This window comes from Symphalangus syndactylus, chromosome 13 (assembly GCF_028878055.3).
Source record: "Symphalangus syndactylus isolate Jambi chromosome 13, NHGRI_mSymSyn1-v2.1_pri, whole genome shotgun sequence".
Classification (NCBI taxonomy): domain Eukaryota; kingdom Metazoa; phylum Chordata; class Mammalia; order Primates; family Hylobatidae; genus Symphalangus; species Symphalangus syndactylus.
In genome coordinates, this window is record NC_072435.2 from 76555263 (window position 1) to 76576314 (window position 21052).

The 21052-nt window shown below is 34.0% G+C and overlaps 2 protein-coding genes across 19 annotated transcripts in view; one reads left to right on the forward strand and one right to left on the reverse strand.

Annotated features, from left to right (window-relative positions):
• The window catches only part of ACSS3 (acyl-CoA synthetase short chain family member 3), a 515807-nt gene that overhangs the window by 461787 nt on the left and 32968 nt on the right, over positions 1-21052 (forward strand). The window contains exon 17 of one of the 4 annotated variants that reach the window (XM_055236870.2): positions 15087-17358. The exons of 2 other annotated variants lie outside the window; for them this stretch is intronic. The gene's annotated coding sequence lies outside the window, so the exon portion shown is untranslated. Of the gene's footprint in view, positions 1-9127; positions 11596-15086; positions 17359-21052 lie in introns of those variants that run through there. One more of the 4 variants, XM_055236868.2, reaches the window with a different exon arrangement.
• Positions 1-21052, reverse strand: part of PPFIA2 (PTPRF interacting protein alpha 2) — a 516856-nt gene that overhangs the window by 6311 nt on the left and 489493 nt on the right. For 8 of the 15 annotated variants that reach the window (XM_055236852.2, XM_055236853.2, XM_063615109.1 and 5 more), the window contains 6 exons: positions 20359-20421; positions 19123-19152; positions 17372-17565; positions 13191-13288; positions 3647-3822; positions 2690-2758 (listed from right to left, as the gene is read on the reverse strand). In XM_055236852.2, the coding sequence (XP_055092827.1) occupies positions 2690-2758; positions 3647-3822; positions 13191-13288; positions 17372-17565; positions 19123-19152; positions 20359-20421 (630 nt within the window). The remainder of the gene's footprint in view (positions 1-2689; positions 2759-3646; positions 3823-13190; positions 13289-17371; positions 17566-19122; positions 19153-20358; positions 20422-21052) is intronic. The other 7 variants (XM_055236855.2, XM_055236865.2, XM_055236860.2 and 4 more) reach the window with 4 other exon arrangements.

Genomic DNA, 21052 nt, shown 5'->3' on the forward strand with positions numbered 1-21052 from the left:
CGATTACATTTTAATTCTGGTTGCTAATTTTGTTATGCCTTAATGAAATAATCTCTTCCTTCTTTTTGTATACACAAAGTACTTTTACAGACACAATTATTTTCCTCCAAATTGGCAAGTAGCAATATATAATTCAGCAGTTAATGAATATTCTGTGTGTAATTCTAAGGAAAATATGAATCATTCCACATAGGTCTTGTCTTCTCATCTCACTGTTTCTTACCTAGGGAAGGACTATCTATGCCATGAAGTTATAGCCAAGTATATGTTGTGTATCTTAATATCTCATTTGATTTCATTCTGGCATTTGGAATAATAAGTCTACATTCACTCAACATAGTAATTTGTGCTATGTTATAGTGAATAATTCTATAAGGTAGTCTTTGTAGACTGCTATATTAGTTAAGGGACATTTAAAGTCAATAGGGAAAAATATAATCATTTTTGTATAATAACATATATCCACTGTTTCAATCCTTATCATTAAAATCTACATTTTGTTTCAGTGTGGTAGCCATTTTGCACATTAAGAGATGTCTGCTACTCTTCTCAACTGCTGTGTTTTTCATTGCCCCAGATCTCCAAATGTGTGTAAATGTAGAAAAGAAACAGAATTTCACAGTTGCAGCCTCTACGACTTCTTGATTCTTGGAGAAGTTTTTGCATTAAGCATAAATAGTCTTCAGTTTTATAAAACACTATGTTACACTGTAGAGCTACACAACTCCTTACAGTGTCATAGCTAGGGGCTTAAAAATAAGCCAGTTTTGGCCAGGCATGGTGGCTGATGCCTTTAATCCCAGCATTTTGGGAGGCTGAGGTGGGCAGATCACCTGAGGTCAGGAGTTCAAGACCAGCCTGACCAACATGGAGAAACCCTGTCTCTACTAAAAATACAAAATTAGATGGGTGTGGTGGCGCATGCCTGTAATCCCAACTACTTGGGAGGCTCAGGTGGGAGAATCGCTGGAACCCAGGAGACGGAGGTTGCAGTGAGCCGAGATCACACCATTGCACTCCAGCCTGGGCAACAAGAGCGAAACTCTGTCAAAAAAAAAAGCGCCAGTTTTTAGAGTTGAGCGTTTGTATTATGGTGCTTGACTTCTGTTCTTTCAACATATTGTTACTGCAGAAAGTTAACAGAACTATAAACAACAACATCATGGGGAAAAGCTTTTGTGACATAGGGTTAATTCTTTTAATTGGGGTCAAAGTCTGTATAAGCTTGTTGACACCTCTCAGATTATTTCAGTGGAATCTGAATGTGATCAGCAACACCTCAGAAACGAGTCCACTACTGTTCTAAGTAAGTTGGCTATTTTTGCTCACACTAAAAAAATACAATTGAACAAAAGAGACTAGAGGGTTTAAATGACAAAATTATATTTTGTGCTTTTAAAAATAAGAAAAAGCAGCAGCATAGTTTAAAGACAAAGAGTCGCATCTCATTTAATTGGCTCAATAGAGTTTTCTTCTAGTTCATTACTATTAAGAAGCTACCCCACACCTGGACAGCTCCTAAGAGAATGTAGCAATATGACAACTCTTCAATAATTTTTTATTAGAATTTTTTGCAACTTTTAAGTAAAAATAATTGTATTTTAAGATGTATGAGTTTATAAGACTACCTTTTTGAATCAATAATTTCTAGTAAGGATTTAAAAGACTGTCATGCAACTTATAAGACTAGGCTTTTAAAAATATTAATCATTATGCTGATTGAATAAGAGCGTGAATTTATCAGAAGTTAGCTGAGTTCAAGACTGTAAAACTTATCTCTCTATACTCCCCACCATAAAGGACAGAGTGGATTTTATAATACCAAGATTATCTGTCCTGCCTATTTGAATATAGAATGATTGGTCCATATTTGAATTTGCTGAGTTCTTCACAAAATAATTTTAATCAGCTTGTCTTTGTAGCAAGGAACACCTGTACTTTGCAACACAGAATTATGCATCTCTTTATTTCCTATTTCATGCTCAGGTTTCCTTCCCACTTCTTCGAGAAAGACCCTGTAGAAAAACTCAGAAAGACTATTAAAATGTCTACAGTCTACAGCATTTGCTGATATCCCTTGTATTAATTCATCTCGGGAGGCTACTTACATGTTTATTATTTTCCAAATAACTCAATATGCATATATTATATAGCGATTCTTATACTCAATATAGCTTTCAAATTCTATGACTGTTAAAATGTTATTAATCTGTTTGGAAGGAAAACTCAGTATCGATATACAAAATAATAAAAAGCTTTCCATTTATTGAAGCAAGTTTTATCCTCATTTTAATTTTCTAAAATATCCTGGCAAGATATACTGATATTTAAGAAATACATGCACTCTTCATTAAAAAGCTGAATTTATTAACATTAGTGTTTTAACTTTTTTCTAATTTTTTAAAATAATGTTGCCCAACATTTTGCAGTCACAACTCATACAAAAGTTTTGTAAATTACTGTTTAGTATCTCTACCTGCTGAAATGATAATATTTATGAATTAATATAGCTCTTTCCAAAATTAAGTAATAAGATTGAATATTTAACAACAAACCTGGAGAAAATTATTGATTCTAACCATAGAACAGTCATTTGATTAATTTCCAAGCACTATTCCTTAAAAACAAAGATGTTCTATTATTTTTCTTTTACTCTCTCAGCTCTCTTTTGAATAACAGGTGGACTTACTTCATCCAGTCGCCTTTCAGTTCCCAGGGCCAAGAGGTTATTGTATTCCCTTTCAAGAATCTGCCTTGCCTGTTGACGTCAAATTACAGTTACCATCACTGAAATAATATTTTATTTTAAAAATCATGTAGCTTATATTTATCCAATAATGTGTTATAAACCATATTTATGGGTTTTGAAGTTTTTAGCCCTCCATGTCTGTTATTAGCCATTGTAAATTTTGACTACAAAAAAAAAAAATACAGGGCTTTTTTTTTTTTTTTTTTTTTCCCCTGAACAGTAGAGAGACAGTCTTGCATAAACGTCTTAGGTCAAGAGGTTTGGTCTCACTTCGTTACTTTATTTCAATTGAGTATTTTGTTTAATCTCTGAAATATGTAAAAACAAAATAAAAAGTGAAACTGGACTGCCAAATTTTTATCGAATCTATGTAGGTAGTTCTCAAACCTGGCCAACGATTATCATTTGAGGAAAGTTTTGATAATAAAGATTCCTATGCCCTATCTCTTGATAACTGATGTCTTAGGACTATGATGTGGGTTGGAGGTTTTATTTTTTATTCATAAGGAACTATACTGATTCAAATCATTATCCAGTTTTGGGAATCACTGGCATATCCAGTGCTAAGAGTCTGTATAATTCATACATGTAAATAGAAATGACTGCCTCTCAGAGAGGCAGAGACTGATGGCCATCTGTCAGGGATTTCATTTAGTGGACTCTGGCACTCAGGTGGGAGATTGGGCCACATAACTTCGAAATCCCTTTCTTGTTTAATTGTATGATATTTTTGGGATAGAAATCCACTAGCCTGAAATTAAAACCCCAGGGACATATTTCAAACATTGAGTTAACTTTCATTAACAATCATGAATACACAGCCAATTTTTTTCTATAAGTTTAGTTTATCATTATATAAACCAGAACACATTGAGACTACAGCAAAAAGTGACTTGCCTGGGTGTTTTGTGTTGGAATCTGTAATAATAAAGCTAAGCTGCTGTAGTCAAAGTTTTCATCCAGGGCTATAAGTGAGCCATGCACCCCGCTCTCAAGTATATTATTTGCATATTCTCGAAGTCCAATTGCTTGTATCCAGCGAATAACTCGGTCGTTGCTCCACACCAACACGTCTAGGAAAAGAGATGCATCATTTTAGGATGCAGTATTTTGCATAGTAGAACCACTGGCTGAAATGAGCCATGGGTATCTGGCCAGGTCACATTTATGCTGGCTAATGCATCTGGCTCCATTCATTTGTGTGTAGTTACTGTTTTAATAATTAATCTTTTCGAGTCTCTATTTAAAAAGTTGTTCTTCTTCAGAGTGTTATAGCTAAAATGACAGCACTTCAGTCGTGTAGAACACAGTGTCTGTGTTTCTTGGTTTCATACTAGAGCCCTAGGTGTCTGTCTGAAGTTCAATATTTTTACCATCAGAGGGAGACATTTCTTATTTGTGTCTTGATACACACCTCTTCAGTAAACAGCAGACGAGATTGTAATACTGTCTTTCATCAGAAGTGTTTATTAACCACTACCTAAACATTGGCATATAGACTAGAAGATTTTTTTCACCTGAAGTAATATATAAGAACAGAACGGTAAAATAATATAAGGCATCAACAGATGGATACTTACCTTACTATTATATTTCAATGCATTTTTCCCAATCACTTGCCAATGCAAAATTTAAGCACTCAGTCAAACGTCAAAAATTGTTTCCGCTCTATTGAAAGTAGTATTCTATTGAGGAAAAAATTTCTTTGATTTTTATTTTATAAAAATAAAACTTTCGGCCGGGCGCGGTGGCTCACGCCTGTAATCCCAGCACTTTGGGAGGCCAAGGCGGGCGGATCACGAGGTCAGATCGAGACCATCCTGGCTAACACGGTGAAACCCCATCTCTACTAAAAAAAAATACAAAAAATAGCCAGGTGAGGTGGCGGGTTCCTGTGGTCCCAGCTACTTGGGAGGCTGAGAGAGGAGAATGGTGTGAACCTGGGAGGCAGAGCATGCAGTGAGCCGAGATTGTGCCACTGTACTCCAGCCTGGGCAACAGAGCGAGACTCCATCTCAAAATAAATAAATAAATAAATAAATAAATAAATAAATAAATCTTTCAGAGGAAACTGTCATGTTTCTTTTTTTTAGATAAAAACATCAAATTATGTTTTATCATTTATTTTCTTCAATATCTTCCCATTAAAATTTGGCAGAATGCTATATAAAAATCAGTAAAATAGTCCAAAGGACTAAAATTGTCCATAGAAAAGAAAGAATTTTAAGAAACTTAAAGGGATATGAGAAAAAAATTAAAACATTTTTACTACCCATAGAAAGGGAAAGGAAACTATAATTACTATTAAAGTAAAAGTAAGTTTTCCTGTCCATTTTTTTCTTTCTAATGAAGTGCCTAGCTTTTTCAGAAAGAGTATAAAAGTCTTTCAGGAAATATTCTTCAACTTTAACCGTTTTAAATAAGTGTTTCAATAAGCCTTTGAAAAATATGTTTTAAATAACTATTTTGATGAGTCTTTGAAAATCCTTATTTATCTTATTTTACTCATTTATAACCACTTAGATGTTCTTGTGTATAACTTTGAAGCAATAAAGTGATAGCACAGACCCACAGAGGTCCCCTCATGCACCTTCGCAGGCACCATTCTCACCTAACAGTAACCAATATTCTGACTACTTTCATTACAGAATCGCCTTGCCTGATTTAATTTTTTAGCTTTTCATACATAAAATCACACAATATGTACTTTTTTGTCTGCCTTTCATTCAATATGGAATTTATCTATGCTTTAGCAAATAGCAGTGGCGTGTTCATGATCATTGCTATCTAGCTTCCCATTGCATGATTATGCCGCAATGTATCCATTCTACTGTAGATGGACATGTGAGTAGATTCCACTTTGGGTTATTAAGAAGTGTTGCTTTGAGGGAGAAACGGTGGGGGATGGCAAGGGATAAAAAACAACACATCGGGTACAGGGTACACTGCTTGGGTGATGAGTGGACCAAAATGTCAGAAAAATCACCAGTAAAGAACTTGTTCATGTAACCTAACACCACCTGTTCCTCAAAAACCTATTGAAATAAAAAAAAATAAATAGTGCTGCTTTGAATATTGTTATACATGTATTTTGTTTTGTATATTTACATGTTGCAGTAGAATAAATAACAAGGAATAGAATTATGTGTTTACTTGTTAGCAGATATTGCTAAGCAAATTCCACTCTCACAATTTAACCATGCATTATTAATGTCTGAAGATCTTCATCTTTACAAATGCTTTGTATTTCTCATTTTTGTTTTTGTTTTGTCTTACTTTTTTTAGCCATTATGGTAGGTGTGTGGTATTATGGGTTGAATTGTGTTCCCCAAAATTCATGTAGAAGCCCTAACTTCCAGTACCTAAGAATGTAACCTTACTTGGATATCAGGTCTTTATAGAAATGATCAATTAAAATGAGTCAATTGAGTGGGCCCTAATTCAATGAGACTGTTATCATTCTTGAATGGCAAAATTTGGAAATAGACATGCACACATGGAGAGCACTATGTGACGATGAAGGCAGGGATCATGGTGATGTTCCTATATGCCAAAGAACATCAAAGATTGCCAGCAAATCACCAGAAGCCAGGGGCGAAGCAAATAGCAGATTGTTTTCAGTAGGAACTGCCTCTGCTAACACCTTGGTCTGGAACTTCTAGTGTGTAGAACTGTGAGACAACACGTTTCTGTTGTTTAAGACACACAATCTGTGGTACTTTGATACAGCAGCCCCGACAAACTAATACATGGGGTGTCTCATTGTAGTTTTAATCAGTAACACCCATTATGAACTGAAAACGTCTGCTACTTTTAAGATTTGTCAGTTTTGACTTTCCATATTTTAAATCTACATGTTAGATATATACTAATTTGCTATATCTTTCTTTCTATTATTTGAAAATAGCCAACTTATTTCTAGTATGTTTCCTGCCTTAAAGTTTATATTCTGATATTAGAAGAATCACAGTAGCTTTGGTTAATATTTGCATGTATATCTCCTTAACTAATAAGTTTTCTATGTTCTTATATTGAAAGTGTGTCCATTGTGTACAGCATATCATTGTTTTTTAAATCTGTCCTTAAAGTAGTTAGTTATTGCCCATTTAATATTATTACTTTGATATTTGTGTTGAATTCTACCACCTTTCTATTTGTCCTATCTGTTCTTTGTTCCTTTTCTCTCTTTCTTGCCTCTTATTGTTTTCTTATTTTATTCTACCACTCCATTAGCTTTCTTTCCTTCCTTTTCTCTCTCTTTCTCTTTCTTTCTTTTCTTTCTTTCTTTTTCTTTCTTTCTTTTCTTCTTTCCTTCCTTCCTTCTTTCCTTCCTTCCTTCCTTCCTTCCTTCCTTCCTTCCTTCCTTCCTTCCTTCCTTCTCTCTTTCTTTCTTTCTTTCCTTTTTTTTTTTTTTAAGACTGACTCTCACTCTTGTTGCCCAGGCTGGAGTGCAATGGCATGATCTCTGCTCACTGCAACCTCTGCCTCCAAGATTCAAGCGATTCTCCTGCCTCAGCCTCCCAAGTAGCTGGGACTACAGGCATGCACCACCACACCTGGCTAATTTTGTATTTTTGCTAGAGATGGGGTTTTACCATGTTAGTCAGGCTGGTCTCATCTCCTGACCTCAGGTGATCCACCTGCCTTGGTCTGCCAAAGTGCTGAGATTATAGGCATGAGCCACCATGCCCGGCCCTCTATTAGCTTTTTATATTTACACTTTATATTATTATTTTAGTAGTGACACTTAAAGCTTATAATATTTGTTCTTATTAGAGTCTACTATAACTTATTCCTTTTATTATTTTCTAGATAATGCAAAGATTTTCAAACAATTTAATTTCACTTATTCCCTTCCGGCCTTTTGCATTATAGTTATGTATTTTAATTCTATGTAAAATTTAAGCCCTGCAGATATTATTTTTACTATTATTATGACATTTACCCACACATTTTTCAGTTCTCCTCCATCATGTGTGCATTTTTTATTATCTTTATGATCATTTCCATCTGCCTGAATTACTTATTCTAATATTTCTTTTCTATTTTTTTTTTTTCTGGTGAAATAGTCTCTCAGATTTTGTTTGAAAGTTTATTAATTCTGTCTTTAATATTGATGGACATACTTCAAAGTAAGAAGTTAGTTTGATTCAGCATTTTAAGGTTATAATTCCATTTTCCTCTAGCATTATTTAGTTGAGCAATATCAGTTATATTATGTTGCGCCTTTGAAATTATTGTGGAGTTTACTCTGGCAGATTCTACGATTTTGGGGTGTGGGAAGTCATGGTTTTCAGTAGCTCTACTGTAATGTGTTTAGATGTGTTTTTATTTCCCCTTTTATTTTTAATCTCACTTGGGGTCCATCGAGAACCTTGAGTCTGTGGTTTATCATTTCAATTATTTTCTTTTTATGTCTCCACCAGTATCTTTTCAAATATTGCTTCTTTCTTGTTGTCTCTTACCTCACCATGTCCAATATGTCTCTAATGATGTTTTATGTCATTCATCCTTTTTGTTTCTTGTCATATGTGGGGCTAGGTGTTTTCAAGTGATCTTTCATTTCACTAAACTCTCTTCTACGTTAAACCACCTATTGTGTTCTCAATTTAAGTCTTTATACTTTTCACTTCTTCAAATTTCCATTTGATTATTTGTTAAACATATTGATTCCAACTATATTAAATTCTCCATTTTGTCACTTACATATTTTTAAATAAACACTGTCAGGGTCAACTATGGATATGTTTATTTTTTCTGATTTTATCATCGTGGTTTTCCTCATTTTGGCCATTATCTGACATGACTGAGTTTTTTTTTTATTGGCTCTCACACAATGTGATTGAAAAATTGCAGAGGCTCTGAATGTCAACTTCTTCTTGATGTTTTTCTGAAGTTATAATAAGGGCAGGTCAACTTAATTCCAATTAAAGATTGAGATAAATCAATGCTACATTTCAATTTTAACATTTCAAAATAAAGCTTAGGAATCTCCTTCACTATAGTAACCATTTTACTACCTATATGTGTTCTGTAATATGTTCTAAACCTCAAATATACATAATAAAATTTATTTTTAACGTTAATAGACATAATAAATAGCCTGATCTGTTTAAGTTTACCCTTAGTCCTAGGATGTGTTTTATCAGAGACCTCAAATTAAAGTATATTTGGTGGTTATGACCTTTGATTTTTTTTTTACTGTATTATCCTGAGATTACAACAGTTCTCTTTCTAGATTTATTACCCATTTGGCTTCGGCTTTCTGTTCAATTTTTAGATTATAATTCCATCCTTCTTAGAAGTCCACAAACGTCTCTAGAGGAGTATTGTATAAATGGTCAGTCTTAATTATTTTATTATTATTATGTTTTACAGATTCTTTGCTCCTGAAGGCCCAGCAGTTTTTGCACCTCTAAATTCCATTCCCCACCACCACCCCACTCCGTTCCCTGCTTCTCTGTTAGATAGAGGAAAAACAGTAGAGAATGACAGTTTTACCATTTCCTTACATTTCTCTTTTTTCCAAGATCATAACCTTTCAAGTCCTGTCCCTCTTAATTGGTTTCTACTGTTTTCAAATAGCTCTTTATTATCATTTATTGATTTATCTAGCCATTCTATTTCTTCTTGGCGGAAGATTGGTCTGACTTAATATACTCCAATCTATCAGAAGTAGAAGTTCTTCAAATTAGTTGGTGTCCTTTCTGTCTGTGCCAATCCACAGTACTAGCAAAACATTTGTATGTGAATCTGGAAGCTGAACATATATCTGCCTCACATCTCTCTACTTCACTCCTTTTGTGGATAGAATGACCTCATTTCAAAAGAAAGATCCTAGATCTTTCTTTGGATTTAGGTACTAAGGAACATGAGAGGAATGCCCGCATCCCACAGTCTTATGACTATTAGCTGCTCCATCCAAAGCAGAATGAATTTCTGCAAGAAGTAGGACATTTATTGTCCTCCCCTCAGAGTTTTTCCTCTTTCTCCCCCCCCGCCCCCCAGTCTTCAGCAAAGCAAAGGATTTCCTCAATATTCTTTACTATATAAGGAAATTTTATATTATACATGTTAATTGTCTCTCTGAGTCAGTTCTGAAGTGTAGTTTTTCCTCCGAGTTTTCCTTAGCCTATTCCATTGAGGTTTTTGGACCTCAGAAAATGGGATGTGAGTTGGATAGCATCACATTTTGGCTATATAATCAGCTGCTGTTGATAGTTACTGATTCATTCTAACAATTGGTTACCCTGCACTTGAATTCCAAAAGCTAGGCAAGTGCTTGTGGGTGGCAGCAACAGTTCTCCACTTAATTTTATTAAACAAACACACCGTTTTTTAAAAATGAACATGACAATGCTCTCAATAATAAAAAATAAATCCAGTTTTCTTTGCACTAGATGGATTTGTAAATAGGGAGTATTTGGTTTTTTTCTAGACTTAGGTTTATATTTCGATAGTCTAAGACATATTATGTGGTTGTGATATTTCTGCAAATATGTGCCCATCAAAAATTCCATCGTCACACCTGTAGTTAACAGTGATCAAATATTTAAAATGATCTGCTATGAGGTAAAGGAAAATAAAGCATGAATTCAAACGTTTCCTCCTCAGAACAAAATACTTCTTTTTTTTTTCATTTTTAAAGTTAGATCCCTTTCCATAAATCTGTTTCCAAGCAATGTATGCACTGACTTTAAAACTGTGTAGAAATCTTCTTGACCTAAACAATAAATGGCTAGAGATCAGTGTTGAATGCTTCTTAGCAACAAATTAAATGTTAGTAGGTTCTTGATATTCACATGGTCTTTTCACTTCAGAAAACTATTCATTAAGGTCAAGGTTAATTCACACTTCAGATAATAAGAGACCCCTAGTCACTGTTGAGAATTATTCCTGTAAATGTTACCAGATCAGTCATAGGAAACAAGCTATTTATGATCTCATTCACAGCTATTTATCAGATAGAGTTGTGTGTGATCATAGCGAATCGTGGCAGTTTTTTTTTTTCCTCAGAGCTACACTCGAATCAGCAATCGCCAGATACTAATATAACATTTGGTATAGGGCCAACTGGGTAATTCCTCTCCTTTAGATCTATCTATATGTGAAACATTTCACGTGGTGAGCTGAGGCATAATAAAGTCTAATTGGATAAAAATACTTCAGAAAGGAAACTACAAAGTGGTATCCCATGGGTAAAATCAATCTGTGTGCTAAGACATTCATTGTGTGGTCAAATGCAAACTTCCTTCTGGGGTCTATCTTTGGTCCATTAATTCCCAAATTTCAATTCAACTAAACAGCAATGCACTGAAAACAACCTGCAGTTTCCTGGGGCCCCCAAATAAAGTGAAATCAAACAACTCGATTTTGATAATGGAAAAACACTTTCTTGCTTCGAACTAATGCATCAAATGAAGTGTTAAAGGAAATCCATTGTGAGTCTGTCTACTCTCCGATGAGACATACATAGAAAACTATTTTTAACCAATCACTGTCACATGCATTCAAGCCCATTCCATTAGAACTAATGTACTTTCCAAGACCTGCCAAAGATAAAAGTAATTTCTGACATTGTTTATAAAAAATGTAAATTATAGAAACCTAAAAAATATCTTAAGAATAAAACAGCACTAATATTATTTTCTTATCTAAATTAAGCCTTAAAAGAAGTGAAGATGAAAACAGAGATTCATGCCTACCCTTGAACAATTAATGTAATGTAGAAACACCCACTAAATTTGATGTAATGCTTGTACATATCAACTCTTGAATAATAGGAAATGGAAATATAACTAATAAGTATTTGAATATCCAAAATTTTCATTAAAAATTTTGGTTATATTTTCCTTAATATTTTCTTCTTCTTTTTTTTTTTTTTTTTTTTTTTGAGACAGAGTCTTGCTCTGTTGCCCAGGCTGGAGTGCAGTGGCGCAATCTCGGCTCACTGCAAGCTCTGTTTCCCAGGTTCATGCCATTCTCCTGCCTCAGCGCCCCCCAGTAGCTGGGACTACAGGCGCCTGCCACCATGCTCTGCTAATTTTTTGTATTTTTAGTAGAAACGGGGTTTCACCATGTTAGCCAGAATGGTCTTGATCTCCTGACCTCGTGATCCGCCCGCCTCGGCCTCCCAAAGTGCTGGGATTACAGGCATGAGCCACCGCGCCCGGCCTTTTTCTTCTTTAAACAACAAAAGTGGATTGATTACTTTTAGCAAAAAAATGCCCACGTATTATCTTAAGTGAAACAATTCAGAAACAAAGTCAAGTACCTCACGCTTTGACTTACAAGTGGGCAATAAATAATGTGTCCAGGTGAACACAGAGTATGTAGTGATAGTCATTGGAGTTTCAGAAGGGTGGGAGGTTGGGAGGGTGGCGAAAGATGAGAAATTACTTAATGGGTACAATGTACATCATTCAGGGGATGGGTACACTAAAACCCAGACTTCACCACCACAAATATATCCATGTAAGAAAATCGCACTTGAACCCTTTAAATTTAAACCAAAAAATACCTTTACCTATATCTTATATCCAATCATGTATTTTTTCCTTCAACAACAACAACAATAAAAATAGAATGGTCTCTAAGAATAGAATCTAACATATTCCTCTTTGAAATTATTCTTTCTTGGGTATATTAAGGTACTTCTCTTGAAATTATTCTTTCTCAGGTATATTAAGGTAGTTCTCTTTTGAAATTATTCTTTCTCAGGTATATTAAGGTACTTCTCTTTTGAAATTATCCTTTCTCGGGTATATTAAGGTACTTCTCAACATTTAGATGATTAGTTTTTAAATACGGTATTTTTTCTAACAAATCTGCAATATGGAGTGTCTTTTCTTGTTATTCAAACAAAACATTTTTGTGCACATAACAGTTGCAGCAATTTACACTGTTCCTTTACCAGCTAAAATTATTAATGAAGTAGTTTGGTTTATAGGGGAAAATCCTTATATCATTCTTGCATAAAATCACCGTATAATTTCTTTAACTATACAGTGTTACAAAAATAAAATTGCTGGGGCACTGGAATAAAATTAAAATGATATAAACCAAAGATGAACTGCCATAAAAATGATATACCATGTTTCTCTGAATCATACTGAGAATGTTCCATTAAAAGTTTGACAAAAATATCTACATGGAGACATCTTTAGTACAAGCAGAATGTATAATTAATAGGTTCACATAAATAAATCTCATTTCAAAAACTCAAGATTATTCCTCAAATGGGATATTCACCCTATAATATGGCGATACCCATTTCTGTATTTTAATTAGAAAAGAATGGAAAAAAACCCAGTAACAATTCTAGCCAAATACTTATGCTACTTACTGACCATTATTAACACATATAACATTTTAGGTTAATAAAAGTGAAAGCTAAAAACCCCAGAATAAAGGCATTTCATATGAAAGAAAGATGTATTACCTTTTATTTCATGTTGGCTTGCTTCCCGTCTTCTTTCTAGTTCTTTTCTGTCATAATTCAACCTCTTTAAGCACATAATTCCATATTGTAAACTTGTTCTTTTTTTAATTAAAAAAAAAAAAAAAACAGTGAGTCTACCTCAGCAGGTGGAGAAAGTTTTTTGATTATCCCTAGTCAACACTATGCACTGCTTCTTAGGGCAACAAGTTAATAAATTACATTTGCAGTCAAATCCTTCAGTATTGGAGGGAAATACATTTATAATTATTCTAAGCACAAAATGTTTCAAAGTAATAGAAAAAAGTTTTCAAAATAAGAAAAAACATAGTTTTAAAATCATCATGGATTATATTGTTCATCTATGTGTCTTTGTCTTTCATTTAGCTATTCCTACATTAGATGCAGGCAAATTAATATTTTATTCACTTCAAAAGAATTTAAAGTCCCCATTATGGAGACAGTAAGGAATTTATAAGAAATGGATACTCTCTTCTTAAGCTGATGAGAAAAATAACACAAAACATGAGTAAGTTAGGTAATAGGATAGAGGACCAAATACTAAAATGAGTAGCTCATAACTCTAAATTATACAGAAGTATGTAAGAAGAACAAGTCAGCAGATATTGAAACTGAATGACAAGGGTATGTGGAATGAGCAGAAAATTGATTGATCCTTAAAAGTATCAAGTAGCAGAGACAGGTTGACTCAGGAAAATGGAGCATCATGAACTAAAGGTTGCAGATGAAAATTTAAAGGTGTGGTTAGCGAGACACACATTCCAGAGCTGAAAACCCATGCTAGGAAGTAAGGAGGAATACAATTATACATGGAGAATAGGGCATATTAAGGAAAGCCTTAAACTGTGTTTAAGTATGAAATACATATAATTGATACAGAATTATTGGACAATTTTTGGAGGAGGAAGAGGTGACAATAAAAGTTTTCTGTTTGGCCAGGCACAGTGGCTCACGCCTGTAATCCCAGCACTTTTTGGGAGGCAGAGGTGGATGGCTCATGTGGTCAGGAGTTCGAGACCAGCCTGGCCAATATGGTGAAACCCCGTCTCTACTAAAAGTACAAAAATTAGCCAGCTGTGGTGGCGCATGCCTGTAGTCCCAGCTACTCGGGAGGCTCAGGCAGAAGAATCGCTCGAGCCCGGGAGGCAGAGGTTGAGGTAGCCCAGATCACGCCACCGCACTCCACCCTGGGCAACAGAGTGAGACTCCATCTCAAAAAAAAAAAAAAAAAAAAACCAAAAAAGTTTTATGTTTATGGAAAAATAATCTCATAGCAAAATAGGAGATGGGGAAATAAGTAATCAGAGAAGACAGAGAAATCAATTCAGGGTTCAATTCTGCCAAAATAGGGACAACGGCCATGTGCTTAAAAGGAAAATCGATAAACCAGGGATGTTCTGAGAGAGAAAATGAGAAGGCTTAGTGACATTATATATAAAGATGCAGAAGATGTGATAGGAAAAAATAATCTGTAGACTTCAAGAGTAAAGATCATTGATTATCAGTGATACTTTACATGTTTACGAATATAAGCAAATTTAGACATACACATTGGCTGGGCTACACTTACTTGTTAGTGCATTTCTAAGCCCCACATTTTAATAAAAACAATGTTAAGTCAAATATTTCGGAATCAGAGAAAAACAGAAAGAAAATTGCATTAGGCAGGTGTTGTCCGTTGAATTGTGCTCCCTAAAATTTACATGTGGAAGCGCTAATTCTCAGCACTTCAGCATGTGATTGCATTTGGAGATAGTGCCCTTAAAGAGGTAATTGAGTTAAATGAGGCCATTAAGGTGGGCCCTAATCCAAACTGACTGGTGACCTTATTAAAAAAAGATTTGGACACTTGGTGACAACAGGAATATATATTCACAGAGAAAGGATTATGTGAGGACACCAAGAGGTGACCATCAGCAAGCCCAGGAGAGAGGCCTCAGAAGAAAACAGACCTGCCAATTCCTTGATCTTGAATTTCTAGCCTCCGGAACTGTGAGAAAATGAATTTCTGTTGTTTATGACACCTGTCTGTGGTCTTTTGCTGTGGTATCCCTAGCAAACTAATTCAGTGATATACTAGATAATACTGATATAATCACTATCACAGATATTGGGCAGCTTGAGATTAAACCAATGCTTCTTGGTCAGTTTCTGCCAAGTTTTGATATAGAATACAAAATTATACTATACAGAGGACATATAATATTATGAAAATGTCTGTCAGATGGAAAACTGGGCCGAAAAGACCATAGGATGCAATATACCGTCAGGTACTACTTGCTTTAAGTTGGAGATTAGCATAACTTAAAAATAAAGCTTGGGGCCAGGCGCGGTGGCTCACACCTGTAATCCCAGCACTTTGGGAGGCCGAGGTGGGTGGATCACGAGGTCAGGAGACCGAGACCATCCTGGCTAACACAGTGAAACCCCGTCTCTACTAAAAATACAAAAAATTAGCCGGACGAGGTGGCGGGCTCCTGTAGTCCTAGCTACTCAGGAGGCTGAGGCAGGAGAATGGCGTGAACCCCGGGGACGGAGCCTGCAGTGAGCCGAGATCGCGCCACTGCACTCCAGCCTGGGAGACAGCGAGATTCCTTCTCAAAAAAAAGAAATAAAAATAAAATAATAAAATAAAATAAAATAAAATAAAATAAAGCTTGGGCATTTCCCAGAACAAACAAAAACCAAATCATTTGAGTATTTTTTTTTAATTTGATCATTATATAAAACATTTTACTAAAGTAACTACCTCACAATGTATACACTACAAGGCAGCTGAGAGTGGTACAAAGCTGTTTCTTCTAGTAACTATTAGTCACTCACCCTAGGATCTACATCTGTGTTAACTAAAAAATAACATGCTCAACAGAGAAAAAATAATTCTTCTATCACATAATAATCATCTTAAAACCTAAGAAAACTTATTTAAAGTCTTCCTTCATCCAATTTAAATGTATTTAATTACTTCAACTTTACCACTTGACTTCTACCACCTTATAACAATTTGATACCCATAAGTAAATGCAATTTCTATTTGTTGTGTCACCATATGGTAGCACTTTTGTTGTCCCTGCCAATAAACACAGTCTAAACATGCCTTGTCAAGCCATTAACCCAAATGGAGAGTTTTGTGCTAACGATAAATTCCTTATCTTTTTCACACAAGTTTCTGTTAAATTATGGATTCTCCATCCAGCACTTTAATAGGTTTTTAAAAAAATAGTTATATTTATCTTTACCACATTTAATTCAACAGTGTCAACAACTGCATTAAAATTCAAAATATCACCATAAGTTGAAATCAAAAGCCCCAATTATCCTCTATTTATCCTAATTTTATGTCATCAACATATCTAATTTTTATACCATCTTCACTCCAGTCACTGATTAAATGTTGGACAGGAGAGAAACAAATACAGTCTCCCAAGCCAAAATCATCTATGCTTATATTTATTAACTTATCACCACAATCAACTTTATGTGAAAAAAAACAACCAAAATCCAGCTGACATTGTTTCACCTAACATAAACACAGCATTTATGATATGGTATTATAACAGACCCCTTTTTATCTGCTGGATGGTAAACAACTTGAAAAAAGACATTGCCTTTTGTTCATCTGCATCCTCACAGTTATCTAACACAGTATTGTTTTAGTTCTGAAATTAATATACAAATAAGCAAACTCACAAGAAGACATAGAAAAATAAAAAAACACAAATATGCCTTAGAAGAAGAATTTCTTCTCAAAGTTTTTCCTAGAATGTTCCTAAATTATAAAATTTATAACCACATATTTTTGTAGAGTTGAAACTATGAATATTTGTTTATTCTTCCTAATTTTCTAATATAAACACATACAACTATAAAATTACCAACATGGAATTTTCAAAGAATCTCACAAAAAATAGACGTATGCGCTATGAGAAGAATTTTGTACACCTGTATTTCCATAAACTTTGGGCACATAATATGCACATAGCTCTAAATTAGAAAGTTCCTGCAATTTGCTGGATGAAAATATTTTTCCAAGTAGATGTACACAAACGATGTTCAAATGACATATATTTTATGTCTTCTAGACGTCCATTTTTGTTTTACTAAAGTATAGGTAACATATTGTTTCATTTTAATTATTCTTTGGGGAAAAAAAAAACACCTACCGATGGAAACTGTCCACCATTTTTAAATGGACACGGAGATCTTTTTTTGTTAGGTGATCTAACATTCTTGCATCTACCAAGCATTCCATAAAGTAACTTCTGTACTGAGGTAACCCCAAGCTGGGAAGCCATTCATTTCCAATCCACTCATGGTTCATATCTCCATAAGCCAGGGTCTGTAGAAAAACCGGACACTAGAATTGTTTTATAGCAGTCAAGTTTCTTAACCAATCAGATGAGATGGTAATTGGAGAATATTACCTATTACTATAACTGATATCTAATTACTATGATATGTGGAAATAAATCAAAAATAATATTCAGATAGCATTTGATTTGATTTGGTATAAAATGGAACTCTGCATACATTTATTAAAGTATCTGCCTATTGAAAATGATTGGCTTTACTTTGTATTCTCAAAAGGAATTACATTTTGTCCAAGTATGTATTTTATTAATAAAGATATTATTATACAAACTCTGAGCTTTAAGATTCTGTCTTTATATTGATAGGTTTGTTTTATTTGTATCTGTCATTTCCCTCTTGTCAATGCCATTATTGCCATTTCCCACTTATCAATGCCACTACTGCCATTGCTATATTGTAATGGCAAATGTTGATGTGAAATGGAAACCTCAGTAAACAGAGAAAGGAATAAATGTTTTGGAGAGACAGAATTTTGAAGCTTTGTATGGACATCGTTGTTACTCAGCAAAGCAAGTTGTCAGCTTTCCAAAAAATCATTGGAAAGAATCAGTCTTTTCTAGAAATCAATCAAGATAGACTCTAAAAGAAGCAGGGCAGGATCAAAAACTAAGACAGATAACCTAATTCTTTAATATAACAAACAAACTATTATTACCAATACTGTTCAAAACAGCTAAAATGAAAACCCAAATCAACCATTACCACTAAACCAAAATTTTAAAAGAACTATTACTCTCTATTATTTTTACAGAATTCCCATTTAGTTCCTTATCACGCCCTAATTTCTCAATTCTAATATGCATTTTTAGGGAAAATCTAACTGCTCCTCTTCTTTTGTGTGTTCTCAAGAACGATGAAATTTTTATCAAAACCAAAATCAAATACAATCCTACTGTGTGTTTAAATACAGGTCCTAATATAACTACCAAAATTTTTCTTATATTGAAAGGTTTCAATCAGATTGAATATAACACAGATTTTCTCGTTTGGTCATCCAAAATGTGGAAATGTAGAAAAAATGCACAGCTTTCTTGCAAAAGTATATGTCTGTTCCTAGTATAGACACCTGTCTCATACAAACATCTCAATAAATGCTAATGACTCTGTGGTCTGCAATGCCAACACTTGCACCTCCAGTCCATCTTCATACACTTTGCATTATATCTGAAGGCATGTGCAACTCCAAATAAGTCTTTTCTTTCTTTTTGTTCCCCCTTTGGATCCAATGTGAATGCTTCCTGATTAAATATATACAGGAGTGATTTCAGAGGAATTTAAATTTTGGATCATTCTTTTGAGAAAGAAAGAAAAGTACCCTTTTAAAAGGGGTAAGGTATGAAACATCAATCATCTTATTTTACAAATATGGTAATTTAAAAAGACATATAAAGTATTAAACGTAATCTAGATTTACCTATACAGATCAGCCTAATATTGAGCTAAGTGAAGGTTTACAATATTATGACTTATGACAGTTTCTTAATTTATATTCTCATTGCCTACTAAATGATATTAAGGGTCTTAAAGCATATGAATCTCCTACCTGGGCCCAGCTTCCTTCCTCAGATTCTTTCTGTGTTAGCAGCAGGAAATGATTAATAAAGCAGGTAAATATAAATTAATTTCAAATCAATACAGTAAAATTTTTCTAGCAGAAGCAAAATTGTTATACAAAATGTTTTGTATAACAGGCAGAATAAATATACAGATTCATAGACCCAGAGTGATCAATTTAGCAGTTCAAAGGCAATTAGGCAGCAACTACATCATTTTCAATAAATTCTAATTTAAATGTTAAATTCATAATTTTGTGAACATTTGATTTGGTCATTACAAACCTTTTTTTAATTCTTAAATGAGTGTAATTTTCAAAATGTAATGTGCTATAATAAAAACTTCTGAGGACAAATATATATATGTATATATGATAGAGAAATCTTATACAAAGTAAATTAGTGAAGTGAAAAAACTGACTGTATCCCTCCAACAAAGCTTTGTGATAATCAAATAGATTTCAACAACAGCCAACAAAACAAAACAAGACAAAAACCAAGTACAACAAAACTAAACTAAACATGAAATTAGTACATGACATTGGTGTTTTTATCTATAACAAACTTGTAGATAATCAATTTTCAAATAAGGATAACACTGAAAAGACATTAAATTAAAAAGAAGTTGATAAAGATAAAATATATGATATGCCCAACTTTGTTACTTTACATGAAAAAATGATTTTTATAACATTTTATTTTTAAAAGTGACAAAGAGTCCCCAAGAAATTCTTTAAAATTGTGCTTTTCAGTACCAAATTAACATAACACTTTTTTGGTTTTGGGGGGGTTTTGTTTGGTCAAGCTTGTATCTAAGATGGTAAAGCACAAGAAACCACATGATCCTATTAAAAATGAATATTCAATGTAATCTTTTCTATTACCAATTTAATTTGGTTTAGAAACATGTTACCTGTGAATATGTCCAATACTAAATATTTGTTACAAAAACTTCCAATGTTGCAACATGAATACTATTTATTACTTTCTTCCTTATTGTTTGTGTACTATAAGCTCTTATGATATTAGCCACAATCTAACACTATTTCATTTAAAAAGTTCAAGAGAGTACAGTGAAAGAAAACTGTAAAAAATGTTAGCTATCATTGCATATAACTATAAAAACACACCCTATTACTCTGGTCTATAGTAAACAAATTAGTTTCCTCATCCAAAGAGCAGCAAAGTCACTTTCCTTCAGGTTCAACAAAGCCATTAAGACTAACCGTTTTTGCTGGAGCTGCAAGATTTTCCATTTCTTCATGAGTCACCCAAACGTTGCCTGAAGGCTAGTGAGGAGGCCCAGAGGGAAGCAGAGGAATCCATGGGAGGCAAGCAGTGGTAAAGAAGAAAGGCAGCACCTCTGTGAGTTAACAGCAACACAGCAATACCACAGTGCCCTTGCCCCTACCGTGTGCACGAAAGAGATAGCATGGCTGGTTTGCTCAGAGCTCCCTGTTTCTTCTACTCAAAAAGATTAACTAGAAAGAGGCATGCTGTGAAGCTCTTGGGGGTTGTAGATTTAAAATGACATTTCTGCAATTATTAATCGGAAAAAGAGCATCGTCAAAATTTGCATTTCAATGGTATGTGGCTATCAGATCTATTTTTGTAATAACAATGAACTGATTCAATTTGAACTGTAGAATAATGTAATTTTAATTTTTTTACTCAGAAAACAATGGCACATGCACTTTGTTGTGTTATTATCAAAATTTCCTTCACATAATTTTGATTCTCAATATCCTTTGAAGGAAAAAAATGGTTGTCAATATAAAGCGGGAAGCATTATCATAACTTATCTGGAAACCAGCATCAGCTTTTCCCAAAAGATTCCTTTTAGTGTGTGTGATTCAGTAAATAGTAAGTGTCTCTGGATTCTTGCAGTTGAGAAAGAAGTGAAATGCTATTTTTAATTTA